The sequence below is a fragment of the Colossoma macropomum genome, unplaced genomic scaffold (genome assembly GCF_904425465.1).
Source record: "Colossoma macropomum unplaced genomic scaffold, Colossoma_macropomum, whole genome shotgun sequence".
In the NCBI taxonomy this organism is placed as follows: Eukaryota; Metazoa; Chordata; class Actinopteri; order Characiformes; family Serrasalmidae; genus Colossoma; species Colossoma macropomum.
The window spans coordinates 16602658-16629294 of record NW_023494785.1 but is presented as its reverse complement, the minus strand read 5'-3'; the positions used below and the strand labels follow the sequence as shown (position 1 = coordinate 16629294).

The window sequence follows — 26637 nt, the reverse complement described above, 5'->3', positions numbered from 1 at the left end:
AACAAAGTGAGACTCAGACATTTTTGATTGCTGAAATGTGCCTTTATGTACACCACATTTTTTGTAAACAGTCTTTGCTCATGCTTTTTCTTACAGTATTTACAGATTAAGTGCAGCGTGGACAACGTTAACATTTCATGTAACATGGAGTGCACTTGATAGGTCCATTATTAAAATGTCAGGGGTTTAAATTACAGATTTATTAGTCTGCAGTGTAATATAATACCATTGAGAAACAAATACATTCAAGGAGGATAGTTTCTTCACTCACACAAGAGTGTGATTGTAATGACAAACCATGATAATGCATTTTTACATTATCTGTAGATGGGCTTGTTTTGCGTCAGAGGAAAAGAAGCCTTTGTTCACAGTCTTTCATTAGTGTCATAATACTAGATCTTACCTAGTAATAGAACATTTTAGAGAAAGGTGCAATGATAATTCTGAGCATATGATTATGAATCAAAATGTCTCCAATAATGTGAAACAAAATAACAATGTCATCACTGTCCAAAAAAAAGTTGGTCCAAAATGACTTGGCAACACAATATCATTACATTGACTTACAGTAAAACTAGGAACCTTTTTGCCTTCTCTTGTAAACTGACCATTTATAGATACTTTTATTTTGGACAGCGACGATATGCTGTCCCTGAAGACAAGTGATTATTGTAATGTGTGCTGGCCAGTCTGAAGAGCTGTATGGACGGTGGTCGGGCGGGGTCAGAGGTCAGGCTGTGGCGTGACTGCGGCGGCTCTTGCGGATGCGCTGACTGAGCGAGCGAGCCAGACGGTCCACAGCGCCCGCTTTGAGGTCGCTCAGCTCCTTCGCTGAGCTCAAGCCCTCGATGTTTCCGCTGTACCACATGACCCAGCCTGCCATGGACAGCAGCACCAGCAGCACGCCGGAGTACACCAGCAGGTCACCAAAATCACGACCTTTAACCTCCAGCGGGGCAAAGACCCCAATCAGGACAGAGGTGATCCCGAGCAGGTCCATCAGGACGGCAAAGATCAGGATGAACTTACAGTGAGCCAAGCCTTCATTCTCAGCTGACATGGTGACCTGAGCAAAGCCAGTGGACAAAGAGCAGGACTCAGAGTCGAGACCACAAGAAAGGCACTTCAGTGACCCTTAACACATTACTGCACGTGACCTGAGTATTTATGCCTATCAGTTTATGAGTGACGGTGAACACACCAGATTTACTACTCAGAGCAAATAAAGAAAAAGAGAAAGAGTCGAGCCACTACGACTTGCGTATTACAGACAATTTCTCAACAATATCACGAGTATAAATCTGTTAAATCATATCAGCCGATCGACCACTCACCTGCTCTGTCGTCCTCTAAAAACAAGCTTCTTTCCGGATCCACCTTTACCTGCGTACCTGTTACCAGCTCTCTCTCTCTCTCTCTCTCTCTCTCTCTCTCTCGAGTTCTCAAGAACTCGTAAGACTGGTTTCACAGCCGCTTTACACAATTACAAGCAAGCTTTAATTACACTGAGTCAGTCATATGGCTGTGGCCTGTAGGCTTAATGGATTCAATGTAAGCAAAGCTCATCCCGATTCCTGCTACTTGACCATGAACACCCAACACGCGCGCTCCCGCGCACTCATGCACACATGTACACGCTGACAAATAAATCATACATGCTCAAATAGGATATCACATAGCTAATTAGAACAAGATCCTAACACGTGGCCACATCTTAGTAAGGCATGGGAATTAAATAATTAAGCCTCGACCACAGCTTAATAAGGCATGGTCTTGTTTCGGGGCTTACTAAGTTGTCGCCATGGCTTAATTATATCGTTCCCACGCCTTACTAAGTAATTAGTAAGTAAAGCATTATTTTTATTTATACTGGATGTCACCAGCAGGCTCCATAGTACCTAAACACAACTTTCAAGTTTGATCAAAATATCTTATAATTGCTTAAAGAAAATTGGCTTTTACTTTCCCACTGACCTTTTTCACTGTCCGCTGTTGAGCTGTTGAATGTCCAGTCTCCTGCTCAGACTGGGACAGGACAGTACAGCATCTTTCCCGCTCAAATTAGGTGATGTCATTGAACATGTTTTTCAGAACCTATAAATTTGTCTCTGTGTTTGGGGGAAGCAGTGGGTTTTTACATTTGGTGTGCATATTTCATAAGTCATGGAAATTCATCTTCTAAAGATATGTTTTTTAATATTCAGTGTAAATGAATAAATGTAAAATACTCAATAGCACATGTTTAAATAAATGCTTAAATAAATGCTCTATCCACCGCCTTGGTCAGGGTTCAGGCCCGGCCTTACTGCCGGCTCTCGCAGTCGTCATTGGGCCCGGGGGACGGCCACAATGGTGTACATGTTTTTCATTTCTTATTGTAGGAACGATATTCTAAACGTTTCCATAAGGTTATTTTTTGTCTAACTGTGAAGGTCCTAATAACATTGTGTTGCAAATCATTAATACAACACATGTTTTCAACAGGTTACAGGATCATTATTTCTGTGATGTTACAGTCTAATGTTCTTGGAACCTTTTAAAAATGTTTCTGAATGTTTTGGTGATGTTCTCTGTTAGTTGGGGAGAGGCCAAGCATTACTGAGATTGTATCACGGGGAAGGGTATTCTTAGGCATGACGCAAAGCGAAGTATAGACTGTATATAAGAGTGGACAGAATGGCTGCGTCTGAAATGGCAGACGTCCATACTACATAGTACGCCAAAGCAGCAAAAGTTTTTAGCAAAAGTAATCAAAACTCTCACTGCACAGGCATGTTCTTTATTTAAGGTTTAAGGTTAGAAATGACGAAATAAACTGAGAAAAAAAGTCAAATAAATGTACTGAAAAACAAGATGCCCATTTGGTGGAACTGGGAGATGGTTGGTGGTCTTCCTCCTGCCAGCACTTGTGTCCTAAATAAATAAATAAATATTCATAAGATATCAATTTAAACAAGACATTTAAAAACTAGAGTAAAGCTAAAGAAAAAAGATTTTGTGTTGAGTCTGCTTGTGCTCTAGAATGGTGGTGTGCTAACCTGTGTGAACTTGTGTTCTAGAATGGATAAGTTGTACATACCTGCATTGTAGAACTCTGTTCCTGCACAGGTGTGTTCTTATAAAAGGTTCAGTTTAGAAAGGATATAATACAGAAGATAAACATAAACTGAGGAAAAGAATAAAACAAAAAGACTGAGGAACAGTTGCAAGACGCTCTTTGGTCAGCTCCTCGCTACCAGAGGCTTCTGTCTTGGTACGAAGAGTGATTGTTCTGGCGGGCAGATCTCTGAGGTGGGACGGTCCAGGTCTCGGTTCCTGCAGGTCAGGAGTGACGGCTGGGTTCATCCCTTTGTTCCAGCTCTGTTCTCTTCCACCACTGAAGGGGAGCCTCTGTGTCCTATTCAGCTTCTCCACAAGGCTTCTAGTTTACTCCAACAAACTGGCCCTGTCGTGAAAGGTCGTTGGTGTTAGATGGTCCGGGAATGGAGTGCAGGTCAGCTGTGAAAGTTACTTTCCTACGTTTTTCCATTCCATTTTTGACAGAGCTTATGGGCGCCCTCTTGTGACCATTAGTGGATGTCTGGCTGTGTAGAGAGGAACTGGGTTCAGTAACCAGAGTTTTTACACCTGTGTTGTCATTTTGTCCAGCAACTTCCTTTCCTTTCTCATCCCACAACTGAATTTGTACACCAGTGTCCTCACTTCGTCTAGTAACGTCCTTTCCTTTTTCATTCTGTCCTTTTTTTCCAGCTCCTGATTTGCTGAACAGTCCAAGGGCTCTCTTGAAGAGCGATTTCTTTGATTCCTTTTTGAGTTTCAGCATCCCTGAAGTCCGGTTTGGCTCGTGCAGGGTTCTACTGCAGTCCTCCTCACGTTCTGAAGCGCGACCTCTGTAGCAGCTCAGGAGGAGAACCATGCGCAGCAGGCTGACCACCACTTGGCCCTTCTCCTTCTTCTCCTTCTTCTCCTTCTTCCTCCGTTCATTCATGATTCTTGATCAGTTGGTTTAAATGAAGCTTGTGAAGCAAACGCGAACAGCTCAAGCGTCAAACTTGAAATGAAACAAAAAGCACCGAGTTCGGGATTTCGGGCTTCGGCCATTGTGACGTCACAAGGAGTCTGGCATTTCTGCTGTGACGGCATCGGGGGTGTAGCACTTCGAGCATGTTAGGTGCATTTCGGTGCATTGTGACGTCACAGTGGTCTGATTGGTGGAGCTTACCTTACACAGTGTATATGAAATTTGAACCCTTATTGTAACCCTTATGTACGAAATAAAACCCTCATTCAGAAATGCTTCAGCAGCTCAAACAGAAGTAATGAATTAATTAATTATTATTAAGTAACTGAATAATTATTAATTACTCAAAAAATAAAAAATGAACGGCCGAACGAGAGTGAAAGTTCATGTCAATTTTATTAGAGCTGGACAAAATAGGGTCTACTTAAAAAATGCAAGAATAACAGCCCACATTAAAAATATATCAACTTTTGGTTGTTTATCTAGCTAAATGTGAGTCCAGCAGTGAGCAACTAAGCAAATCTAAACAAATTATTATTATTATTATTAGTAGTAGTAGTAGTAGTAGTAGTAGTAGTAATATTATTAGAATTATCATATGTGTGTGTGTTACTCAGCCAAATGGAGAAAGGAAAGAATGAGAGGAAGAAAAAAAGAAAGAATGAAAAAAAAAGGAAAGGATGAAATGAAAGAGGAAAAGATGAAAGGAAGAAGGAGAGAATGAAAGGAAAAAAGACATAAAAAGAAAAAGAAAAGAATGAAAGAAGGAAGGAAAGAATGAAGAAGACCATCAGTAAAATCAATGTTAAACTGAATAAACGCTGCAGCTTTTTTCACTGGACACAATAAGATTCAATACACATTCATTTACAGCTGAGCGCGAGATCGTGCGACGGGCACGCGCACGCGAACTTTCTGGCGCGCCCTGCGCCTCAACTCCTCCTCACAGCTCGCTGCTCTCTGAGAGAAAATATTTTAATTCCTAACTTCCTTTTAATAAGTTAGCTGTTCGAGTTCTAGACAACATTGTCTTAAAACTGAATGTCCTCAGTTCTTTCGGCCCAAGTCTGGTTTAACCTGGGTTAAAACCTTCATTAAACCAACCTTCCTGCTTAAGTTCATCATTTTAAAATGGCCAAGCCAGGAGCTAGTTTGAAGTGAAAATAACTGAAGGAGGGCATCAAGTAATTCACTTTAAAAAGCACTTTTACCTACAGTAACATGATTCGTAATCTGTGAGTTCAGTGAGATTAACTATTTCAAATTATAAAGTTCCAGTATGTAAAATGAAAAGTTATAAATGTAGCTAACAATGCCATTATGGCTTAACCCTTCAAAAGCACAGGCTAGCTAAATTAACGAAATGGCTATCAGTTCAGGGTTTGGTTACGTTACCCTTCATTGCCAATTCGTCATGACTAATGTTAACTTACTCCTTTTGTTCAGAGCAGTTAGCTATCGTTAGCTTCTGCTAACGTTAAACCCACTTGAACAGTGCTTCAAAGATGTCAGATTTAGTCTGTATTTCAGTGGACTCTCCACTTCACTCAAGACTTTTTTCACCATGGTTTAAAATGTTTGCAGAAATATTGTGAAAAATGTATTTATTCAAGTGAAAACATAGCACTCTTTGACCAAAGGCATATGGTCTGCGAATGGCCAACTGCACGTCTTTAAAGATGTACACACAAAGACTGCAGACAATGACCTATCACAGAGATTAAGCCTTTTTCGTTTATTCCTGTACTGTTTTCATTTATTTACCAAAAACACAATGGAGTTTTCATTATAAAATGTACTGATTAATAAGAAGTATTATTATATATTATTATATAGAATAATAATTACTATATTATTCATATTTTGCATGTTCTGCAATAAATGAGTGTTGCATACTCAGGGCCACATCTGGGACTGGGAACAAGGTGCGTACTTAGCCATAACTGTGTGTCATATATGAGCCAGATCTGGGCCACACCTTTTAAATATACTCAGTTTGCAGTGTGTGGGCCAGATCTGGACCACAGCCGCTAAACTTACACACTTTACAGTATATGGGCCAGAGCTGAGCCAGATCCCTTAGTTCTACTTACTTTACAGTGTGGGCCAGAGCTGGGCCACATCCATTAGTTCGTCTCATTTTGCAGTATATGGGCCAGATCTGGGCCGGGGACCCAGCCAGAAATGGGCCAGAACAAAACGAAGGATTTTGCCCCCAAGTGGGCCAGATAATTTTTGCTAACTGGGTCTGTGTTCGGCTGTAGGTCCTGCTCTGGTGTTAAATTAAACTCACTGTGAGACTCTGTGTTCGGCTGTAGGTTCTGTTCTGGTGTTGAATTAAACACAGTGTGAAACTCTGTGTTCGGCTGTAGGTCCTGCTGTGCTGTTTGCTATGAAGGAAAATGAAAGATTAAACCGTTATTTATACATACAAACAACCGAAATCGCGAGTGTAATCTTTAAGGTCCGTATACCTGCCTGACGCGCGTGCACGCGAAGGGGATTCGGATTCTGCCGGGGAGTCGGAATTCGGCACCACACCGGAAGTACGTCATTTTTTATGGTGGGTGACGACTGTGCTGAGGAAAGACATTTAATTGTTATTGTTAGCAGGCAGCTCATTAGCAAATACACAATCGTACAGAAAAACATTGAAAACTGTTTTATGTGCGAAGACGGAGGAGCTCAGGACCGCCGAACGGTTTGTGCACGATGTCTGAGTGTTATGAAGGCAGAAAGGCTGCATTAACGACAACAGCTAACCTGACTGCTGCTGCTGCTGGATTTGGCCAGCTAACGTTTACCATTTTCCTCTGAGTTATGAAAACGGAGCAGAGCATCCCCGAGCTACGTTAATGGCTCTGTTTTTCATGGGTGACAACTAGCTAGCTGAATATTACATAGAGGATTCAGTACAAAATACTACACAGCTAGTAATATATGAGTGTTTTTTCGGTGTGGACGGTAGCTATCTGTCCCTTTTAGTGTTATGTTTTGGGTCGTTTTTGCCGACTTGCTAAGTTTTGTGCTAATGATATCTGCAGTCACTGGACTTAGGGCTAAGCTAATGTGAAAAGACAGCAGCCGCTGACAGCTCACTTAGAGGAGCTACACTTCGTCTACTTCACACTTGTCACAGTTGCAGTCGTGTAAAAAAAGTTTAGCTGCATGGTTATGATTAACTATAGTGATACGCTGCTTATTTCCACAAGCAATTTTATTTTAAATCCTGACTTTTTTCTTTATGTGAAATAAGCCTGAAACACACGGGATCAAGGCAATATGAACGAGGCAGAAACAGCCACTAGGAAGCATTCTAGTTCGCAGGAGTTGCAAAGTAAGTTTATTTTTGTGGTTGTTGTTATGCTTTGGTGCCAATTTGATAACACTGTCTCTCATGTACCCTCCCTGTTTGTGTATGCAGTGTCTATGAAGGTTAATAATTTCATATAATCAAACTTTAATAAACTGTTATATGTGTGTTATAAATCTACGTTTATAGCAAAAGCTTTTTGTGAGATGGAAATTTGCCAGCTTTCTATAATGTGCTTTGCTCTCCAAAGCCCCCAAAAATGAGGATGCATATGAGATCTCCATTCCTTTTGAAGAGAACAACTATGAGCAGCAGGGTGGCTTTTACAACCATAGTGAACAGAGCTTCGAAGGTCAGTCTGAGCATATCATACTTTACAGCATTCTACATCTACAGTTCTATACATTCAATCAGAAACTGCAAAGCAAGGCGATTTTACACCAAGGCAAATTGTTTTACCTAGGGTACCAACCATTTGTAACTGCCACAGTGTGTTAAGTGCATAGTGCTAAGGGGATAAGACCAAGTGTATACCTGACTGGCTGCTATGTTACGTGTTGACCTGCAAGAGAACAGCTTCACTGTGATTCCCTCGCAGTCTAGATGTGGCCAGTTGCATCGTATAAATACTCAGACGTAATGAATAGGCTGTCAAACTGTTGCAAATCGTCATTAATATGTTATATTTGACTAAGCATTATGCAGTATGTACAGCTCAAAATTGGCTCATTTTTACCAGGTTTATATTGCACATGTAAAGTTTACATCAGTTTGTCAGCTTGTGAGGAAGTGCATAAAGTATTTGTTTTGATTGCTGTCTTCTGTTGCCTGGATATAACATTAGTTTTGCTGGATGTATGGATGTAAACATGTGGTTGTCTTTACATCCAACACAGGTAATGATCCTCCAGCTCCTGCAAGCTCCTACTTGCTGATCACAAACCTGCGCACCCAGCTGCAGATCTCCCTGGAGAAGAACTCATGGCTGCAGAAACGCATTGAAGACCTGGAGGAGGAAAGAGACTTTCTGCGCTGTCAACTCGACCGCTTCATATTCTCCACCAAGAGTCAGGAGAGCAATGGTGAGACAGAGATAGAGCTGAGAGAGGAAATGAAAGAGAGCATGACAGTAGAAGAAGACAGAATAATAAGCCTCTTTTATAAAACAAGAAAAATGAAATGTTTTACAGACATTGGTAGATGGCAGGGGTGCCCTACCCTGCCTCATGTGATCAACTCAGATCTAATACCTGATTTAGTAAATCTAGGCCTTTTGGGGCTTCTGAATATTAGAGTCAGGTGTGTTGGCACCCCTGGTGTATGGAATATGTATATATATGTGTAGTATTTTGTGTGTTTGTGCACAGTTGTTATTGAGGGGAACAGAAGTCTGTTATTTACTTATTTATTTATGTGTTTGTTTAGGTAATGATTCTCGCAGTTTTTCGTGGAGGAGGCGACGAGACAATGAACATGGTAAAAAATCTCATGCTCTTGTTTTAGAAACACCACTGGCACAACATGTTACACTGTACCTTCAACTCACAGTTAAAGGGGAATTCCACTGATTTTTCAAAATTTCTCCAGAATTCAGTTGTTGAGATGTAAACAGTTATTCTGAGTGTTTTGATGTGAAATCGTACATTGTAGAGAAACTTACTGACTATGATTTCTTTACCATGTTGGTGATAGGAATCAGGGGTCATAATGTCTATAGTACAAATAAAGCCATTTTATTTACTATCCAAAATGACCATGGAGCCTATAAGTGTTTTCTGAGGTTTTATATGTAATGTTGGTAATGTAAAAAAGTACTAAATCAGAGTAAAATATTTTTCTTTGGGGATTATTTTGCTCCACAACACTTGCATTTACCTCTCCACTGTGGATATATTTAAAAAAATATGTTCTAAGGAAAAGCCTTATTGCTGAAGTAATGTGAAACAATGTCTCAGGCATTAGGCAGAATATTCATAACCATTTCATGCAGTCGTTTTTTATGTGGGAAATTTTGGGGAATTAAATACTTCTGCTTTCTGGTTCCTGGACCATCTGGCTGGACCAAACCTTTATTTCACATATATGTAACTTAGGCTTTAATTGTAGACCCTGTAGTTACTGAATAAAAAATAGAATGTTATAAGGCTGGGATTTTAAGAGGATAAACCTAGTTAATCAGGTATGTGCTTGAAAAAAGAACCCAAAGTAGACTCTGTATCCTGTGATGGATTCAGTTGATCTGGTGAATTCAGGTTGCAAGTAGATGACACTGTTAATGTAGATTAACCGGTCAAAGTCCATGCTTTGTTATTCTAAGTAGGGACAATATTGTAATGATCACCAGTATTAACAGTTTTTTTTAATTATTAACTTTTAAGATCAGCAAGCAGAGGTTCAGCATTCAGCCAGCCGTCAGTCATTCTCTCAGCGGCCTGCCCAGCAGCCCCCAACCAATACCAAGGTCATGAGCTCTGGCTCCGGACCAGTCAGTGCTCAGATGAGTTCCCTGTTTGGCCCCTCCCACTCTCAGCCCCTCCTACAGGGCCATGGTGGTGGAAGTAGCAGTAGCAGCAGTAATAACAACAGACCCATGAATGACTTGCAAGGTGTGTGGGTGTGTATATGTGTGTATTTGCTCACTTGGGAATGGCTTGTATGTTATCCTTGGTTCTACATGTAGTTCTACATGGACATTTTCCCACTGTTGTCTTAAAAAAATGAGTTTGACACCTGCACTTTCAAACCTTCATTTAACTCATATAAACTAAATTAGTTAAACAAGTGAATTTTTTTTTGCTATCTCTCTCTCTCTCTCTGTCTTTCTCTCTCTCTCTCTCTCTCTCTCTCTCTCTATATATATATATATATATATATATATAATTATCATCCCAGACCTTAAACAAATAAGGATTATCGCTTGACTACTTCATCCAAATGTAATAACATAATTACATATCATTTATTTGGTTAGTTCTATATTTAATTACATTCACGTTTGGTTTACATTCTCCATTGACGTGTGTGGTTCATTTGTATTTGATTAAAAAAAAGATAAAAATTGTATATTTTTGTATATTGATATATTGATATTTTTCTCTCTGCAAGGCTGTATACACAATGACTTCTTCAAAATGAAACTTTTAAACTAATAACTTTCTCCTTCTTTCTTCTATGAGCATTAATGTGGTATAGATTAAAAGTTTAGGAATCCACAACCCAACAGAATTTCTCTCAGTGAGCTACGAGTGAGAAATAATTGATAATGTATCTATTCTTTTGTTATTTCTGGTGAAAACACACTTTTAATGGTTATTTTGTGTGTATGTGTTACATGTAAATGAAGCAGTTTTTACCTTGTGCATGCTGTATCATTAAAATTCTCTGGCCATCTGACTCTTGTGATGTTTAGAGTGGGAGGCTGATGTAAAGTGTTCCCTCCCTCCTCAGAGTCCCTCTCACTTTTGGGAGAGGAGGAGGACTTTTTGGAGGACAGCTACTTGGAAGAGGAGGAAATGATGTCGGGAGGGGATGTGATGACAGAAAACATAACTCTGCAGAATATGGGTGCTTCTGGGAGATCCAGTGCTGGCCACCCTGCCCTGAAGAGGAGGAGGGTCTTCAGAATAGCTCGAGGAAGAGAGAGGCAGAGAGGTGAGACCAGTTCACATTGAATTACAGCTTTGAGGTGTGTTCTGCTAATCTAAATGTTTTATTATTCATAACTCTTTTGCCTTATGGGTGGGGATTGAGAACGGAATAAATAAACTGGGTTGAGATGGGGAGTTACATAAGTTACAAGTTATATAACTATAGTTCAGTGTTTCTTAATCCTGCTCCTGGGTACTCACTGCCCTGCTGCACAATTTAAAATATTCCCTGCCTCAACATACCTGATCCAGTTCATCAACTAATAAACTGATAACAGATGTGTAAGTCCAGGGAATCGTTGAGACTGTGCAAGGAAGTGGTTTTCCACAAGCAGGATTAAAATACACAAAAACAAAGTTAGCTAGATACTGCAACCATGTGCTATAACTGGGACTCTGCAAATTGTAGAATGTCTTTCTTCTTAAACCAGGCTTAAACAGCTGCCGTCAGTCTCTTATAGTGCCCTTTCTGTTCACAGTGAAAGATGCTGCCGGTGTGCTTTTCCGCTATAAGAAGATCCTAGTCACATACCAGCGACTAAAGAACATGTCCAAGGCCTTCCAGATCCATGGTGTGGACCGCAACACAGTGGCATCCACTACTCCAATTGCAGAGTTACTCCTGGTGGCACCAGAGAAGCTGGCAGAGGTGGGCGAGTTTGATCCATCCAAAGAGAAGCTCTTGGATTACGCCCGGCGCTGCTATATTGCCCTGGACCCTCAAACGCTCAGCAAAGTGCAAGCACTGAAAAAGAACAACCTACTGCTGCCAATCTCTTATAGGTACAGTGCATACTCGCACACAGTCATGAGTTTTATTGAGTTTGTTTATACCAAGCATGCTCTCATGCTTATCCAACTCAGTGTGTCAGAGTACATTTTAATTAGGTTCCCCTTCGTTCCTGTCAGTCAGCGGGGTTTTGATTTAAGCATTTCGTGAATTTGAAGTGAATTAGTGACCACTATTGCAAATTTGTGTAGATAATGTCATGTTAGACAAGAGTCTTGCTCATTCTGCTTGGAGGGAGTGGGCAGTACACATTTAATGAGGTTTGAAGGCACTGTCCCACTTCGCTGCCACCTACCGAACCCGTGGAAACGTAGTCCAGCCATAGTGGTGATGCCATAAAATCATCACCACTATGTCTGGATTACATTGATTTTATGGGATCAATTATTTGAAAAATCTATAGCCATCAATGTTTCATCCAAGTGTAAAAACTTTTTTTTTTGTGATATTTTACTATTTTTTTTTGTGATTATTTCAAATGTAATGTATGGCTTTTCGATCCCATTTTTATGTGCTTTCTCAAAAACTGCTTAAAATAGGTGAATGGAAAACCCTTAAACAGTTGATAAACATGAATTGTAGAGTCTTTGAGCTTAAGACACTCTTTTGCAGACACTATATTGATAATAAAATATACTACTATGTATCAATTATTTTTCTCCCACGTCTAATAAATGTGTCCTTTCATCTCCTTCTCCCATAGGTTAAAAGGAGCAGATGGGCGGTAATTGGATGAGAACAAGCTACTTCTGTCCTTCTGTATCATAGAATCCCTCACTGTATTTTAATGTACCCTAGATCACATTTCCACTCTCGCAACCTCTCCGTTCTACTGTTCAGATCAGGTGTACTCTAAACAAGCCTGCTGTTGCAGCATACTGTATTACCTCTGTTCTTCACTGCAATGCGCACTCACATAGAGCTGAAAAAAGCTGGGCTTCCTCAAGAATGCTCACTGGATGGCCATTTCGGTAGAGACTGTCTCACTTGTATTTGTGAGCATATTTCAGTCTTTGACATCAGTCCTGTGTGTAATGAGCTCTATGGTGTCACGTGTTGTTTTGAAGTACTGAAGTACTGTATCAGGGGTTCTTAACTCCATTCCAGAAGGCCAGTGTGTGTTGTTGTCTGTAAGTATGTGTTGGTTGTTCATTTCTCTCAGCACTTAGCTGACTGCTGAACTGTTCTCTCGTAGCCTGAGAGTAATGTATGAGGTGTGCTGGGGACCAGTGCATACACGGTTTGACACTGTGCTAACGTAAGCCAACATAAGGCACCCATTTCTTTAGGCCTGTTTGGCCTGACCTCCTCAAGGCTGAATTATGGTTGTGTTAGTGCATGTAACTCCCTGAGTCATGATCTGTCTCTTGTTAGACACCACTGACTGTTGAGCATGAGAAAAGACCATAGTGGAAATGCAGTTGGTAACAGGCTTTATGCGTGAGCAGCCACTAATGGTACAACTATAGTATAGCATAGTTCAGATGTGTTTGTTTGTGCGCAGATCATATGACCTTGCTCAGTATGTGTGTGTGTGTGTGTGTGTGTGTGTGTGTGTGTGTGTATGGTTGTAGAGCAGACTACTCATGTCTACTCTGACTTTCCAGAGTTCAGGAGAAAGTCAGAAGTTAGCAGAGTAACAGCACTCGTCACCTCATAGTCATTCTCTTCATCAGACAGTGTATTTTGCTTGAACCTCTGATGCCATCTTGATGTCCACTACCATCGATTACGGGTTGGGGCCGTTGTAGATTTCCGTTTCGCCTCAGGAACCAATCATTTTCTGTAGACGTTCCAAGTACAGTCTAGTTTTATCTTGTAACTCTGTGAAGATTGATGGCTGTAGTGTTTTTTTCTGCAACTTGTTTTTTTAATCTCCAAGTTTTATCTGAAAAGTTGAGAATAGCCAAGAAACCATTTATTCAATGCTGTTTTTGTCATGCTGAAAGAGAAAAATATGTCCTGTTGATTGTCTTATTATAAATGACACTAAAGCGATTGATTTCTTATTGAATCCTGTTTATGCGGACTCTTCCTTTCTCCTTTGTTCCTAATTCAAAAGCATTCCTTAAGGATTGCAAAATCCCCCTCCCACACCCTGCTGAAAAAACAGCACAAACTAGCATTTCATGGTGATCTGTGCCAGTTTATTCCAGTCAAGTGCCGGTCTGGTTCTGGTTTAGCTGATCACCCACCATGGTCATGCTGGTTGACCAGCATGCCAGCAACAAAACCATAAGCTGGCTTTGGTGGTGACCAACATATCAACTTCCATTGCTGCTGACCAGCATACTAGCATCCAAAAAACAACATATGTTGAATTTGCTGGTGACCATCCATGCTGGTCTGTGCTGGTTTTTCTAGCAGGGCACAGTAAAGTACATCTGAAATATTTACATATTACATATATTTTCATTTTCATGTCTAATTTGGAGGAGGTTTTAGCAACGGAAGCTAGACCTTCGGATGAGCTAATGCTGGAGCTAGTCAGAAAAATGTTAGAGGCGCAAGAGGACTCATCTTTTGCACAAGGTCTTTTAACAAACTTTAATGAATATTCATATTAATCTTTACACTTTACAGAGTTTTAATCATAAATGTGAGTGCTGTACAGTCCTGTTTAATCTGATTATTTATCAAGCTAACAGTCAGCAGCTACGTTAGAAAAGATGAACATTTTTCTGTAACTATATTTATCGTTACACATCATATTTTAATGATTTTCGCAAATACAGTAACCCTGATAAAGTTTAGCTTACCTATTGCTAGTTTTGCTGGAGATGTGTGTTTTTTGGGTTAAAAACACCACCCTACAGAGAATCAGGACAGCATGTCAGTAGGATTGGGCAATATGACTGTATTTATCATTATTGTGATAAATTACATCACAGCATGTTAAAATATGCTTTTCTGAGCATATTGTGGAAATCGTCAGTACTTAAAACACTTCCCAACTGCATGTTTGATTACAAAGAGAGCATAAATAGTCCTGTTTTATAGCATGTAGTGCATTGCAGAATTTTAAAGGCTGAATATAAATCATTATTATTTGTATTTTGATAGTATTTTTTAAACATGGCACTACTTTGTCTTTTCCAGTTTATTGGATGTCAGAAAAAATATGTAATATGAAATAATATGTATCATGAAAACCTCTTAAAGTATCATGATTTAAATTTTTGCCACATTGCCCACCTCTACATGTTCGGCATTACAAGTTCCTCAGTAATACTTTTCCACCATTCTTCACCTAATTTTTCTCACTAGTATTCTGGCACTGCCGTTCTCACTGCAGGTTTATTCTGAGGAGTTTTGTCAGAGTTTTTCCTTCGTTTGACAGAGGGCATACAGTGCTGTGAAAAAGTATTTGCCCCTTCCCACTATTTTTGCATATTTGTCTTACTTGAATATTTCATATCATCATATTACTTTTAATGTCAGACAAAGACAACCCAAGCACACACAAAATGCTGTTTTTAAATGATTTTATTTATTGAAGGAGAAATGCTGTTTAGCCCTACCTGGCCCTATGTGAAAAAGTAATTGTGCCCTTAGCTACTAAATCAACCAATTAACCAAATTCAGTTGACTGCTGGGTTCAACTCCACTAGCCACACCCAGGCATGATTACTGCCAGACCTGTTGAATTTAAGCATCACTTAAACAGAACCTGTCTGACAATGTGAAGCAGGGTAGAACGTCTCAAAAAGCCGTACATGATGCCACGTAAGGAGATTCAAATACAGATGCAAAGCAAACTCACTGAAACCTACCAGTCTGGAATGGGTTGCAAAGCCATTGCTAAGGCTCTGGGACTCCAGCAAACCACAGTGAGAGCCATTATCCACAAATGGTTAAAGCTTGGAACAGTGGTGAAGCTTTCAAAGAAAATTTCACCAAGAGCGCATTGACAACTTATCTAGGAGGTCACAAAAGAACCCAGAAAGGCTTCATTTGTCTCAGTTAAGGTCAGTGTACACAAATCCACAAAAAGAAAGAAAAAAATGGCATCCATGGAGAGTTGCAAGGCACAGACCACTGCTGACCAAAAAGAACACAAAGGCTCGTCTCATTTGCCAAAAAAACATCTAGATGACCCCCAAGGCTTTTGGGATAATATTCTTTGGACTAATGAGTCAAAGTTTTTGGAGGACAGGGGTCCTGTTATATCTGGCATAAAGCTAATACCACATTCCACCATAAGAAAATCATACCAACAGTCAAACATGGTAGTGTGATGGTCTGGGGCTGATTTGCTTCTGCAGAACCAGGACGACTTGTCTTAACTGATGGAACCATGAATTCTGCTCTCTATTCAAAAAATCCTGAAGGAGAATATCTGCTCGTCAGTATGTGAACTAAAGCTCAAGCGCAGTTGGGTTATGCAGCAGGACAATGATCCGAAGCACACAAACAAGTCCACCTCTGAATGGCTCAAAAGAGACAAGATTAAGGTTTTGGAGTGGTCGAGTCAAAGTCCTGACTTGAATCCATTGAGATACTGTGAGAAGACCGTAAATGTTCATGCTCAAAAACCCTCCAATGTAGCTGAATTTAAAAAAGTTCTGCAAAAAAGAGTGGGCCAAAATTCCTCCACAGCGATGTAAAAGACTCATCGCAAGTTACTGCAAACGTTCGATTGAAGTTGTTCCTGCCAGAGGTGGCACAACCAGTTATTAGGTTTAGGGGGGCAATTACTTTTTCACAAGGGTGAAATAGGTTTTAAATAAATCTTTTTCTTCAATAAATGGAATGATAATTCAAAAGCTGCATTTTGTGTTTACTCGTGTTGTCTTTATTTTATATTAAAACTAGTTGGATGATCTGTAACATTTAATTGTGACAAATTAGCAAAAATAGAAGAAATCGGGTGAGGGGCAGATACTTTTTCACAGCACTGTATCATTAAGAGTTGATTCTGACTGGCTGATAACTATGTCAATCATAATTTTGCAAATAATGGCATGTTATTATAACAGATAGTAACTGGGGGTACCACTGGGAGTGAAATCATGTAGTTTATTCCCCTCTTAAAAGACAGCGTAGTGGATATTTATTCATCTGGTTCTTTTCAGTTCAGTCAGGTGACTACAGGCCAGAGATGTGTAAGGAGACTGGAACTCTGAACAGTCTCTCACTACACCTAATTCCATATCATGACACTGCATTACAGTTACTGAAGACTGAGATAAAGGCTCTTTTACAATAAATGACTTGCCCATCACTCACCATGTCATATAAAACATGTGTCCTAACCATTCAGCACTGTTCAGAAAGCGTCCCAGGCCTGTTTTGAGATATAGCAGCTGTTTTATTTTTATGGCATATCAATGCTGTCTGTCTCAGCATAAGGAGGATGTTGTGCTGATATTTTTACTCCAGATGAACACATGAACACAAGGCACCATATATCTCCCTAAATACCTCACCAGTATAAAACGTTACGTACAAGCAAAACAGATAAAACTACAATCCATGTCCTTTTCATACTGGTCACCATAGACATATTTGTACTGTGTTAACTTTAATTACTGTTCTGCTCTGCTACTGAGGCTCAAGAGGCACAGAAGTATGTGTAATGCATATAATCTATATAATCCTCTTAAAAAGGAGGCAGTCAACCATTAACCATTTACCTCTTGTGGTTCTTGCATGTATTTATAGCTGTTCCCTAGGATAATAGTCCAAATCCATAAAATAGGCCATGTGCAGGGTTACACTCCAGTGATTTCTGAATAGCATAAAGCTTAGAAGGATCCCAAGAGACCAGTTTAAAAGCAGAAACATTATGCACTATTCAAGTGCACCAAAAGCTGCTCGCATGACTTATCATGACTCTTCTGTAGACTCTTGACTCTTTTGAGCTGAGACAAGCACAAGTACAGTACTATTCCAAGTGTGCAGTCTGCAGACGCTTCACACTGTGGCTGTTGCAGCTGTAATCTTCAGTGTGTCCGCCAGGTTGCGCTGTCGAGCTTTTTCACTGTGTATTGTTTCCAGATGAGACTCGGGGGCCCATCCGCGATGTCTGTCTGATAAACGAGTTCCCTCCACCCAGCCTGCACAAACCGGTATAGACAAAACCATTAGTAATCCTACAGTGCTTGGAAAGGTTTTGAAATGTTTAATACAACTGAACGTTTTGTTTTCAGTTTGTGATCAGATTTATTGAGAGTATCTATCACATAGATATTTGTGGCAGTATTTGTGTCCAATTTTGGTAATAATACTAAACCTTGTGCATTTTATCCCTGTCTTGTGATACCAGGACTTAAGCACTCAAACCTTTCAGTTGTTTAAAACCACTTTTGAGCCAATATGCTTTTAACAATGGTTTGGAAAAGAAAAACATCAATAAATATTTAGTGAAAACCAAAAGAAAGACACTTTGTTGAACATGAAGCAGAGTGCTGCAAAGTGTATCTCCAAAATGATACATTTTCAGGAGAAAGAAAAAACTTTCTTAACCTTTAATGCATGGTAATGTAAATAGATTTTACAATTGTGGACCATTTGTATTGGTCCATTCATCCCAAAACTTTCACACAAAGGTGTTTTCAAAACATTTCAAGAAATAAAAAAACAATGAAGGTTTTGTTCTGACAGTGACACTTCAAAAGTTTTTTCTTCGATTGAACCGATTATCCTGTAGGATTATGCTCACTGTTGATGAATAATGCACTTCCCGGAGGCCCTGTGGTAATGTTCACTTTTACACACTGTTGTTAAGATACTACAGTCACTTCCTCACCGTCACTGCTCTGCTGGTGAACCAACAGAACATCTGCTTTTTCCAAGCTGAGCTCATCAGGCTGCTGGGCGACAAAAGCTCTGATGCATTGCATCTGTGGAATGTCTGTGAGGGAGTAGATGTAAAATATTTAAACAAACGGGACATTGCACAACTTTTTAATGGCACAACTTCTTTTTGGATTGGAAATGACACTTACCCTGTGCAGCACTGAAGTCAATTTCAGGATGAGGACGAGAGAGCGCAGAAATCCAGCGCAGTTTATCAGCCCTGCAGGAGCAGCAGAGTCAGAGACGGCCAGTAATGGCTGCTTATGTTTGCAGTATCAAATGTCAAGCATATCAGACCTAAATATCATCTCTATCTTAACAAAGCCATAAATCTCCCAAACTGTAACTTTACAGGAGAAACATTCTTAATTTTTAATGTGAGTTAACGTAACACAATTTTATTCCAAGTAATTTAGCATCATTTCTATTGGTCCATTCATCATGAAATGTTCACACAGTGTGAAGAACATTTGATGTGTTCAAATTATGTATAAAAAAAAAAAAAACTGGAGATACGAGGTTTTGATATGACAGTGATAATAAGCATTTGCTATTAAAGCAGTAAGCCACAAAAGCCATGTAGAAAAACAATGTAATTAAATAAACCAATGTTCAATAAATAATTTACGTTATTAATAATAATTGCTATAATATTTTTTCTGCAAAGAAGTGTAATTTATTAACAGTAGGTTGTGGTTGGTAAGTAAAATCAGGCAAAGATTATTCCATGAGCAGCACAATAGTCTTTAATAACTTAGCACATTAATACAGAGGTCAAAAAGCATATGTGGTCACAAGTGTATGTGGCTCAGCTGATTTTAGAACTGAAAGTGCCTATTTTATCAATGTGAATTTACCATTTCACAAACTAAATATTGTTGCAGTCATAAGAAAACCTCCAATCTGCAAAACTTTAGACGAGAAGGAAAACATATTCTCAACTTGTAATGCAAATTAATGTGACATTAAAGTAACATTCCATGTAATTTTGGACCATTTAATTGGTTAATTCATCGATAAATCTTCATACAATCTAAAGCAAAAATGGAGATGTAGGGTTTTGTTCTGACAGTGGCGATATGCCTGCATTTAAATATATGTAAGTAACTGGGTCACACATAGTGATGAAAGTCAACTATTCAGAGTGTAATACTAGGTCCACAGGGGTTGTATCATAAAATCATTGTTGAAAAACATGGCAAATAAGCTTGAATCCACTGCACACACTCTCTTTGTTCTCCTATACTCACTGTGTCTCTGTGCGCAGCAGCAGGGTCACTTTGTGGCCCATGTGCAGGAGGAAAAGATTCTTCTGTAGGGAGTGAAGCTTCACTCTACAGTTTTCAGTTCGTAGCTCTGACACTGGAGCGTGGTCTAATACTGTAAACCGGCCACCTCTGCATAGAGAGAAGAGAGACTAGTTTATTATGGAGAGCAGGCTAGCTGTTAAGCTATGAGACAACAAAATATTTCGATATGAAAGTGTAAGGACAGATATATGCTGAAACATGCTTTTAAAAGGAAAAGATAGAAAAACTCACTCTTTTGGCAGTGAGAGAAGCAGGTAGTCGTTGAAGAGATGAATATAGACGCTCCTCTCAGTTTCCTTCAGAGAGAAATCCCTCAACTCTGTGATCAGGCCCTCTCTCACCAGCCTGCGTGACTGACTGATCAATGGCAGAGTCTGACACACACATACACACACACACACACACACACAGGCACACACATTTATGAGTTCCAGTTGGCTGCTAATCCATGTTTTTTGCTGTGAAATAATTTTGGTATTTAAGTTACAATTCACAAACTTTTTACAGTGCTTTATCTTTTTCTTCTAAATTTATACATGATTTAATCATTAAGATGTAAAACAGTCATTCAGTCAGTAGAGAAACTTACTGAGTCATAATTGTTTACAATGGTGGTGATAGGAACCAGATGTGCAAAGCGTATAACACCTCTAAATGCTACCTCACAAAAAGTTATTACACAAAGTGATTGTGAAAACATTGCCCGATGTCTGAGACATTGTTTTAAGATAGTTTTGACAGAAGGTTTTTGCCTTGAACATATAACATATAACAACATATAAAACTCATTTATGGTGGAGAAGTATATGCAGAGTGTTGTAAGGCAAGGTTGTAAGGTCTCTAGAGAAAACATACTTTTTCAGGTACTATTTTACCATTATCAACAATCCATATTAACATCAGAGGACGTGTAGGTTCACTGGCGGTTTGGGAAAGTAAATAAAATAGCTATATTTGAATGGTAGACAAATGGTGGTTCCTATAAAATACAAATTTCATTGTTAATGGGTGAATAGAAATTACTTAAAATTTGCAATTTTGCAAAGTTAAAAATGTATTCTTCCATCTGAAATGTATATCAATGTGACATTAATTGCTTTCTCTATGTTGGTATTGCAGTAGCTTTAGTAAGTAGAGGAATTAAATTAGCTAATCCAGCTGAACCCCAGTAGACCAGCAGAGACAGCTGATGAGCCTTTTCATTCCTCTCATTTTTACACTGAGTGTGGAAGCATTTGGTTCTTTTTCTTTATTTTGCCATTACCCATTTGTTAAAATACCTTAATATCATTTATGTGGCCTTCTAACACATACCAAAAGGCTTGAAACCTAACTTGAAACCTTTCCTGAGTCTCAAAACTATACTGGTATATCACAGACAGGCTTAACTCAATTAACTTATGCATTTGTTAGCTTTACATTATCACATTATAATCACATTATAGTGGTTACGGCTGTTATTGTGAGAATCAACATTAACCGGTCAGAATTATGCACTGTTCCTGTGAAAGCAATTCAGCTTGAAAGCCATTTAAAGTCCAAATATCAACATCAACAATCAAGACATTAAGAGAATTTTGCAAATGACTATAACAATGAATCTGCAAATGAATCTGCAAATGATTAAAATAATGCATTTTAATAATTGGTTGTTACTGTTGTATAGCTGTCGTAAACATTTTGATCCATGTGCCCATGTGCACATTATATGTGCATCAACACAAATAACATGAATTACAAATGACTCATGACAAATTACAAGGGGTGGAACAAAAAATGTATAGCTGTTTGTTGTTGTTTGTCGACCCTGTCTCAGAAAAGTAACGCAGCTGCATGATCAGCCAATGAAATGAAATTAAATAACAAAAGTAAAAATAATACCCCTTGTATCATTAGGTAGCCTAGTTTGAGAACAATGGGTGAACTGTAATCCATACATCACAAATAAATAAACAAACAGCTTGGTTTATGTCTATAGCTTTACTGGGTTTTACAGGGAAACTTTGGCCACAATAATAATTTACAGCTACGTTACAACACACCATGGGAGCTGAAAAGACATACTCACCTTACACTCAAAGTCCACTTTCGCATTGAGAGACACGAGTGATTCAATGCTCTTCATCTGTGATATGCTGTCATTACTGTCCTGAATCATCTGCACAGCAGAACAGCAAGAAGAACCACAGAATGCATAAGTTTGTGTGTATGTGAATGTCAGAGAGAGAGAGAGAGTGTGTCTATGTGTGTTGCCTACTTTCTCCAGTAATTTCATGGCTTTGATGGCCTGTGCCTCGTCCTTTGTCTTCGGAGCTGTTCTCTTTGCGATGTTCTACAAGACACAGAGAAAGTGTGGGAAAGAAAGAGGATTAATCTGTTGTTTAAATACCTTGGCTAGAGGGTTAAATGGATATTGGCATATCTGCCATTTTACTTTTTTTGTAATTTTTCTCTCAGATTTTTAAAGGTGATTTAACCCCTTAAAAGGATAGGGCCCATCTGTGGGCTCAAAAGTTTGTTGCACACTTCTATAACCTAAGACTTTTGTTAGGTTTAGATTTTAAGGGGTTAAAGAGGAATTTTACCAATTTCTGCATAATTAAATTGTTAAGATGTAAACAAAGTCATGTAGAGTGGTTAAATGTGAAATGCTCTGTTCTAAAGAAACTTCAATCAATGTTTGCAAAATTGCTCAAAGTGGTAGTGATGGGAACGAGATGTCTAAAGCATTTAATGCCTCTAAAACAGCGGTGTCCAATCTTATCCGCAAAGGGCCAGTGTTGCTGCAGGTTTTTATTCCAACTAAGCAGGAGTTCAAATGATCAGTCATTTGAAGACTGACCAATTGATAAAAGAAGTGGAATCAGGTGAGCTCCTGCTTGTTTGGAATGAAAACCTGCTGGCACACTGGCCCTTTGCGGATAAGATTGGACACGCCTGCTCTAAAAGCTACATCACAGAAAGCAATTACACAAAATGGTTATAAATGCAGTGCCTGATGCCTGAGACATTGATGTTGTAAAATGGCTATATTTGCCTTATAGACATTGTGACCCCCAGTTCCTATCACCACCATTGTCCAGGAATCTGAGTCGGATTTTCTAATTTCATTTTTTCATATCAAACCACTCTGAATGACTCTGTTTAAATCATTTTTTGAATTTTTTAATTATACAGGAAAATTGCTGGAATTCTCTCTTAAATTGTTATAACAGAATTAAACTGATAGCCAGTATTTTACTATATGTAACAAATTTAATGCAATGAAAAGAAAAGTAAGTAGTGTGGTAAAACCTAATAAAGGCCTACTGAAAACATGAAAGCTTTCATAACTGAACTTGTCTGTCTCTTCCAGCATGTCTTTAAGCTACCTGTGAACTCAAACTGAAGAAAGTACAATGATGAACATTTGCAGCTAATAATATTTAACCTCTAAAATTATTGAATGTGTAGAGAAACGTCATTTCTTTACTAAACAATTACAGAATGAGGCCTCTCTCAAGCTAGATCAACTCATCATTATGACTGTGAACATGAAAGTTTTCAAGTGCATTAGTGAACTTCATCTCACTCTCCATAGCCTCATTATGAGTGACTGCAGATCATTCAACATTGATGTATTATCCATATTAAAAATGGACCTGATACAGTCACAGGTTTGGCTACTGTGTCGTCTAAGAAGTGTTTTGTGTTAGAATCCAGCATGACATTACACATGGGGATCAGCTTTCAGCAGGACAGGCCAGATATCTCTTCTGTCATAGCTGAGATGGAAACTGACAACAAACAACAGCCTAGCTCAGCAATGTTCACCAAGCTTTCATCACTGTTTACAACAGCAGCATCCACAGCATTCTTTCTCTTGTAGACACATGAAAAAAGATGTGCTACTGACCAGAATAAACTGGAGGAAGCAGACAAAACTCTGACTGGCAACACGCAAATATTGGTGTACAAACTTTACAAAAAGCTCATGAAGAGCATAAACAGATAATGGAGGAGGTGAACTACACCAACAGAGCAGCATGTGCAGGTACAGCAGAGGAAAACACTGTCCCCTACAGCATTTAATAAAATCCACGTTTAAGCACTCTTGCCACGGATTCCCTTCTTGAGCTTACATTACCAATTAGAAATTTGGAATTACTTTCTTAACAATCTGTGTTATTTTATATAAAATAATACACAATAATACAATGTGGATTTAAATATTACCAACTATTCACCAGGAGGAATATTTAGATGTTTTATTCAATATTTCAAGGGTTCTGTAAATAAGGCACTATTAAATGATAAATAATACACTGTTATTATCCACTTACATTTTACAATTACATTTTTTGTCACATTTCTTTGTATTTACAGCTTCCTAATGTCCTACCAATTATCTGAGAAGATACACAGGACTTGCATATTAGAATCACTTTATACATTAACCTGAATCCAAGTTAACTTTATATTGTTGAAAACAGCAGAGTTCCAAACTTTTGAACAGCAATGTACATACATTCTTAGCATCTTATCATTGAATTTGTGAAGATATTTAATTTCCCAGGTGTCAAATAATTTCTGTTTTTTACAATTACAAGTATTTTCAGTACTCTTTTAAAACTCATCACACAGTTAGCACAACAGCAGTGTATTCTGACCAAATCATGAACAGTAAGATCAATCAAATTTATATAAAAAAAAACATCCACGTTAGACATTTTGACTCCTGGAACTTGAAGGTATGGAATGTATTCATTATGCATCATTATGCGGTCATTATGCATTAATGCCATGCTTTGATGCTCTAATTAGCGATTATTATAGTAATTAATTAGTAATTCTGCATACAATTATATTTCGCAGTTCATGTGTTTTCTTTTCCACAGGGAGAGTGAGAATGACTGAAAAATAAAGTGCTTATACTACCAGTTTAAGATCTGTTACCTGTACTAGCAGTTTCAGTCGCGTGATTCTCTGGAATGGGAGGATCAGGAAGGAGCGGAGAGGAAGCCTCTGGCACTTGGGGCTGTGCTCCAACTTTTCCACTATGTTTCGAAATCCAGCATTCTCATTCCTTTAAAAAAAGGCCCCATGAACACAGTAAGTAGGAGCCAAAAGAGTCCAGATACAGGAGATAAAAAAGAAACAATGCAAAAAATTCAAAAAGTATGAATTGTCCACACGCATGACACTTACATTAATCTTTGATAGGTCTTGTCTTGGTATGACTGGTTGGTGAGGTAGGGCACATAGACCGCTCGAAATCGTGGACAGTGTTTGATGATGATGTCACAGACAGTAAAGTGCATAACATCGCTTTCAACTCTCTCCTCCAGTTGAGAGAAAAAACTACAGAAAACAACAAAATTAGAGGTCAAAACAGAATTATAGACAATTCAATTGGAGATTTACTAGTACAAGAGTATGAGTTTACAGCAACAGGATTTCTCATGCATTTCTAAGTGGGGAAATTTTGAACTTTAAATCAATACCACATTTGTATTTTGTAAGGAGAAGAGGAGATATTGACTATGCAATTCACTATGATGCTATAAAAAGCCATTGTAATGTGCACAGCTGTAAATAAAAAATACATGCTTTGTCATGACAACGCACATGTTGTCATGTGTTTCCCTTTTTGTTGACATTAAAACAAAAAAAGGCAGAATTTTAGACTTGAGCCTGTCAATACAGAACATAAATGTAATTAATTATGTAACTAACTAATTAATTATGTAGTTTCATATTTATATACAATTAGTATAATAATTTTTGCTGATTGTGTAGTTGGCAGACTGGAGTTCAATTCTTTCCTCCAGTTGAGAGAAAAAACTACAGAATGCAAAATTACAGGTTAAAACAGAATTATAGACCATTAAATTGGAAATTAATCGCAAAAGAGGTTAGAATATTAGTTTACAGCAACAGAAATTCTGGGCAAGCACATCATTATATACCAATAAGGGTCCTTGGGCAAGACTCCCAACACAACATTCATAAACTTCTCTAACATGAATTGTTAGACTGTAAGGTAGATAAGACCGCATGCCAAATGCCATAAATGTAAACGTAATCTGACTAAGGGTTAATGGAGTGCAGTATTCATGCCTTCACTTCTGATTCATTCCTATTCCTATACTACAGCCGTGTTATTTCTTACCTGTGACTGATGGCTCTTACATCACCGAGCCTGGAAAAAAGCCAGTTTTTGTCTTGCGTAGCCAAGAGGGCATTCAGCTGTTTGGACTTGACAAAGTGCTCCACGACGATGTCCAGACTGCTACAGTAAGATGCCTCTGATGTCACCACCTCAAATCTCACCTGCAACACAGACAGCCGATCAGATCTGTCCTTCATTACCTTGGATCCCTCGCTAAAGTTTCAGAATGGCATAGTGCAGTACCTCCTGCAGACGTCTCTCGTCCTCGCTGAGGTTCTTCAGCTCAGGGTTGTTGCTCACTCCGGGCAGCTCCTGCCATAGCAAAGGAGAAGCGGCAAAGGATCTGGACAGGCGAGGGGACAGTGGCCTCGAAACAGTTTGTTGGGGAATGGCTAGAGGCCCACTGGAGTTAGTATGAGACAGAGAGTGAGGGTGGGGCACGGGATGGAAGAGGCGGAAGGGGCCGGCGAGCTGGAGGAGGTGAGGGACAAGGAGAGGAAGACTGTGGAACGGTCACAATTTCCCCAAATACAGAGCTGGCATCAGAACGTGACTGATGCAGGATCTCCCTGTTTTGGACCACCTCGCTGTACTGCTGATACAA

The 26637-nt window shown here is 39.0% G+C and overlaps 2 protein-coding genes across 2 annotated transcripts; one reads left to right on the top strand and one right to left on the bottom strand.

Moving 5' to 3' along the window:
- Nucleotides 1–26: 26 nt before the first annotated feature.
- On the bottom strand, nucleotides 27–1705 carry tmem238a (transmembrane protein 238a). The gene is made up of 2 exons (XM_036584882.1): nucleotides 1335–1705; nucleotides 27–1066 (listed from the first exon to the last, which is right to left on the bottom strand). The coding sequence occupies exon 2, from the start codon at nucleotides 1058–1060 to the stop codon at nucleotides 731–733; it is 330 nt and encodes a 109-aa protein (XP_036440775.1). The 5' UTR covers nucleotides 1061–1066; nucleotides 1335–1705; the 3' UTR covers nucleotides 27–730.
- A 4872-nt stretch (nucleotides 1706–6577) lies between these two features.
- Nucleotides 6578–13785, top strand: ccdc106a (coiled-coil domain containing 106a). The gene is made up of 9 exons (XM_036584855.1): nucleotides 6578–6722; nucleotides 7278–7358; nucleotides 7585–7686; nucleotides 8231–8416; nucleotides 8760–8810; nucleotides 9713–9940; nucleotides 10782–10985; nucleotides 11461–11764; nucleotides 12475–13785. The coding sequence occupies exons 2-9, from the start codon at nucleotides 7304–7306 to the stop codon at nucleotides 12497–12499; spliced, it is 1155 nt and encodes a 384-aa protein (XP_036440748.1). The 5' UTR covers nucleotides 6578–6722; nucleotides 7278–7303; the 3' UTR covers nucleotides 12500–13785.
- Nucleotides 13786–26637: the final 12852 nt, after the last annotated feature.

What these genes read in the sequence shown, in the direction of transcription:
- tmem238a (XM_036584882.1), bottom strand. Translation starts at nt 1,060, where the DNA reads ATGTCAGCTGAGAATGAAGGCTTGGCTCACTGTAAGTTCATCCTGATC.
- ccdc106a (XM_036584855.1), top strand. Translation starts at nt 7,304, where the DNA reads ATGAACGAGGCAGAAACAGCCACTAGGAAGCATTCTAGTTCGCAGGAG. An exon ending in CAAGAGTCAGGAGAGCAATG is followed by an intron (nt 8,417 to 8,759) that starts GTGAGACAGAGA and finishes GTGTTTGTTTAG; the next exon opens with GTAATGATTCTCGCAGTTTT. An exon ending in ACCCATGAATGACTTGCAAG is followed by an intron (nt 9,941 to 10,781) that starts GTGTGTGGGTGT and finishes CTCCCTCCTCAG; the next exon opens with AGTCCCTCTCACTTTTGGGA.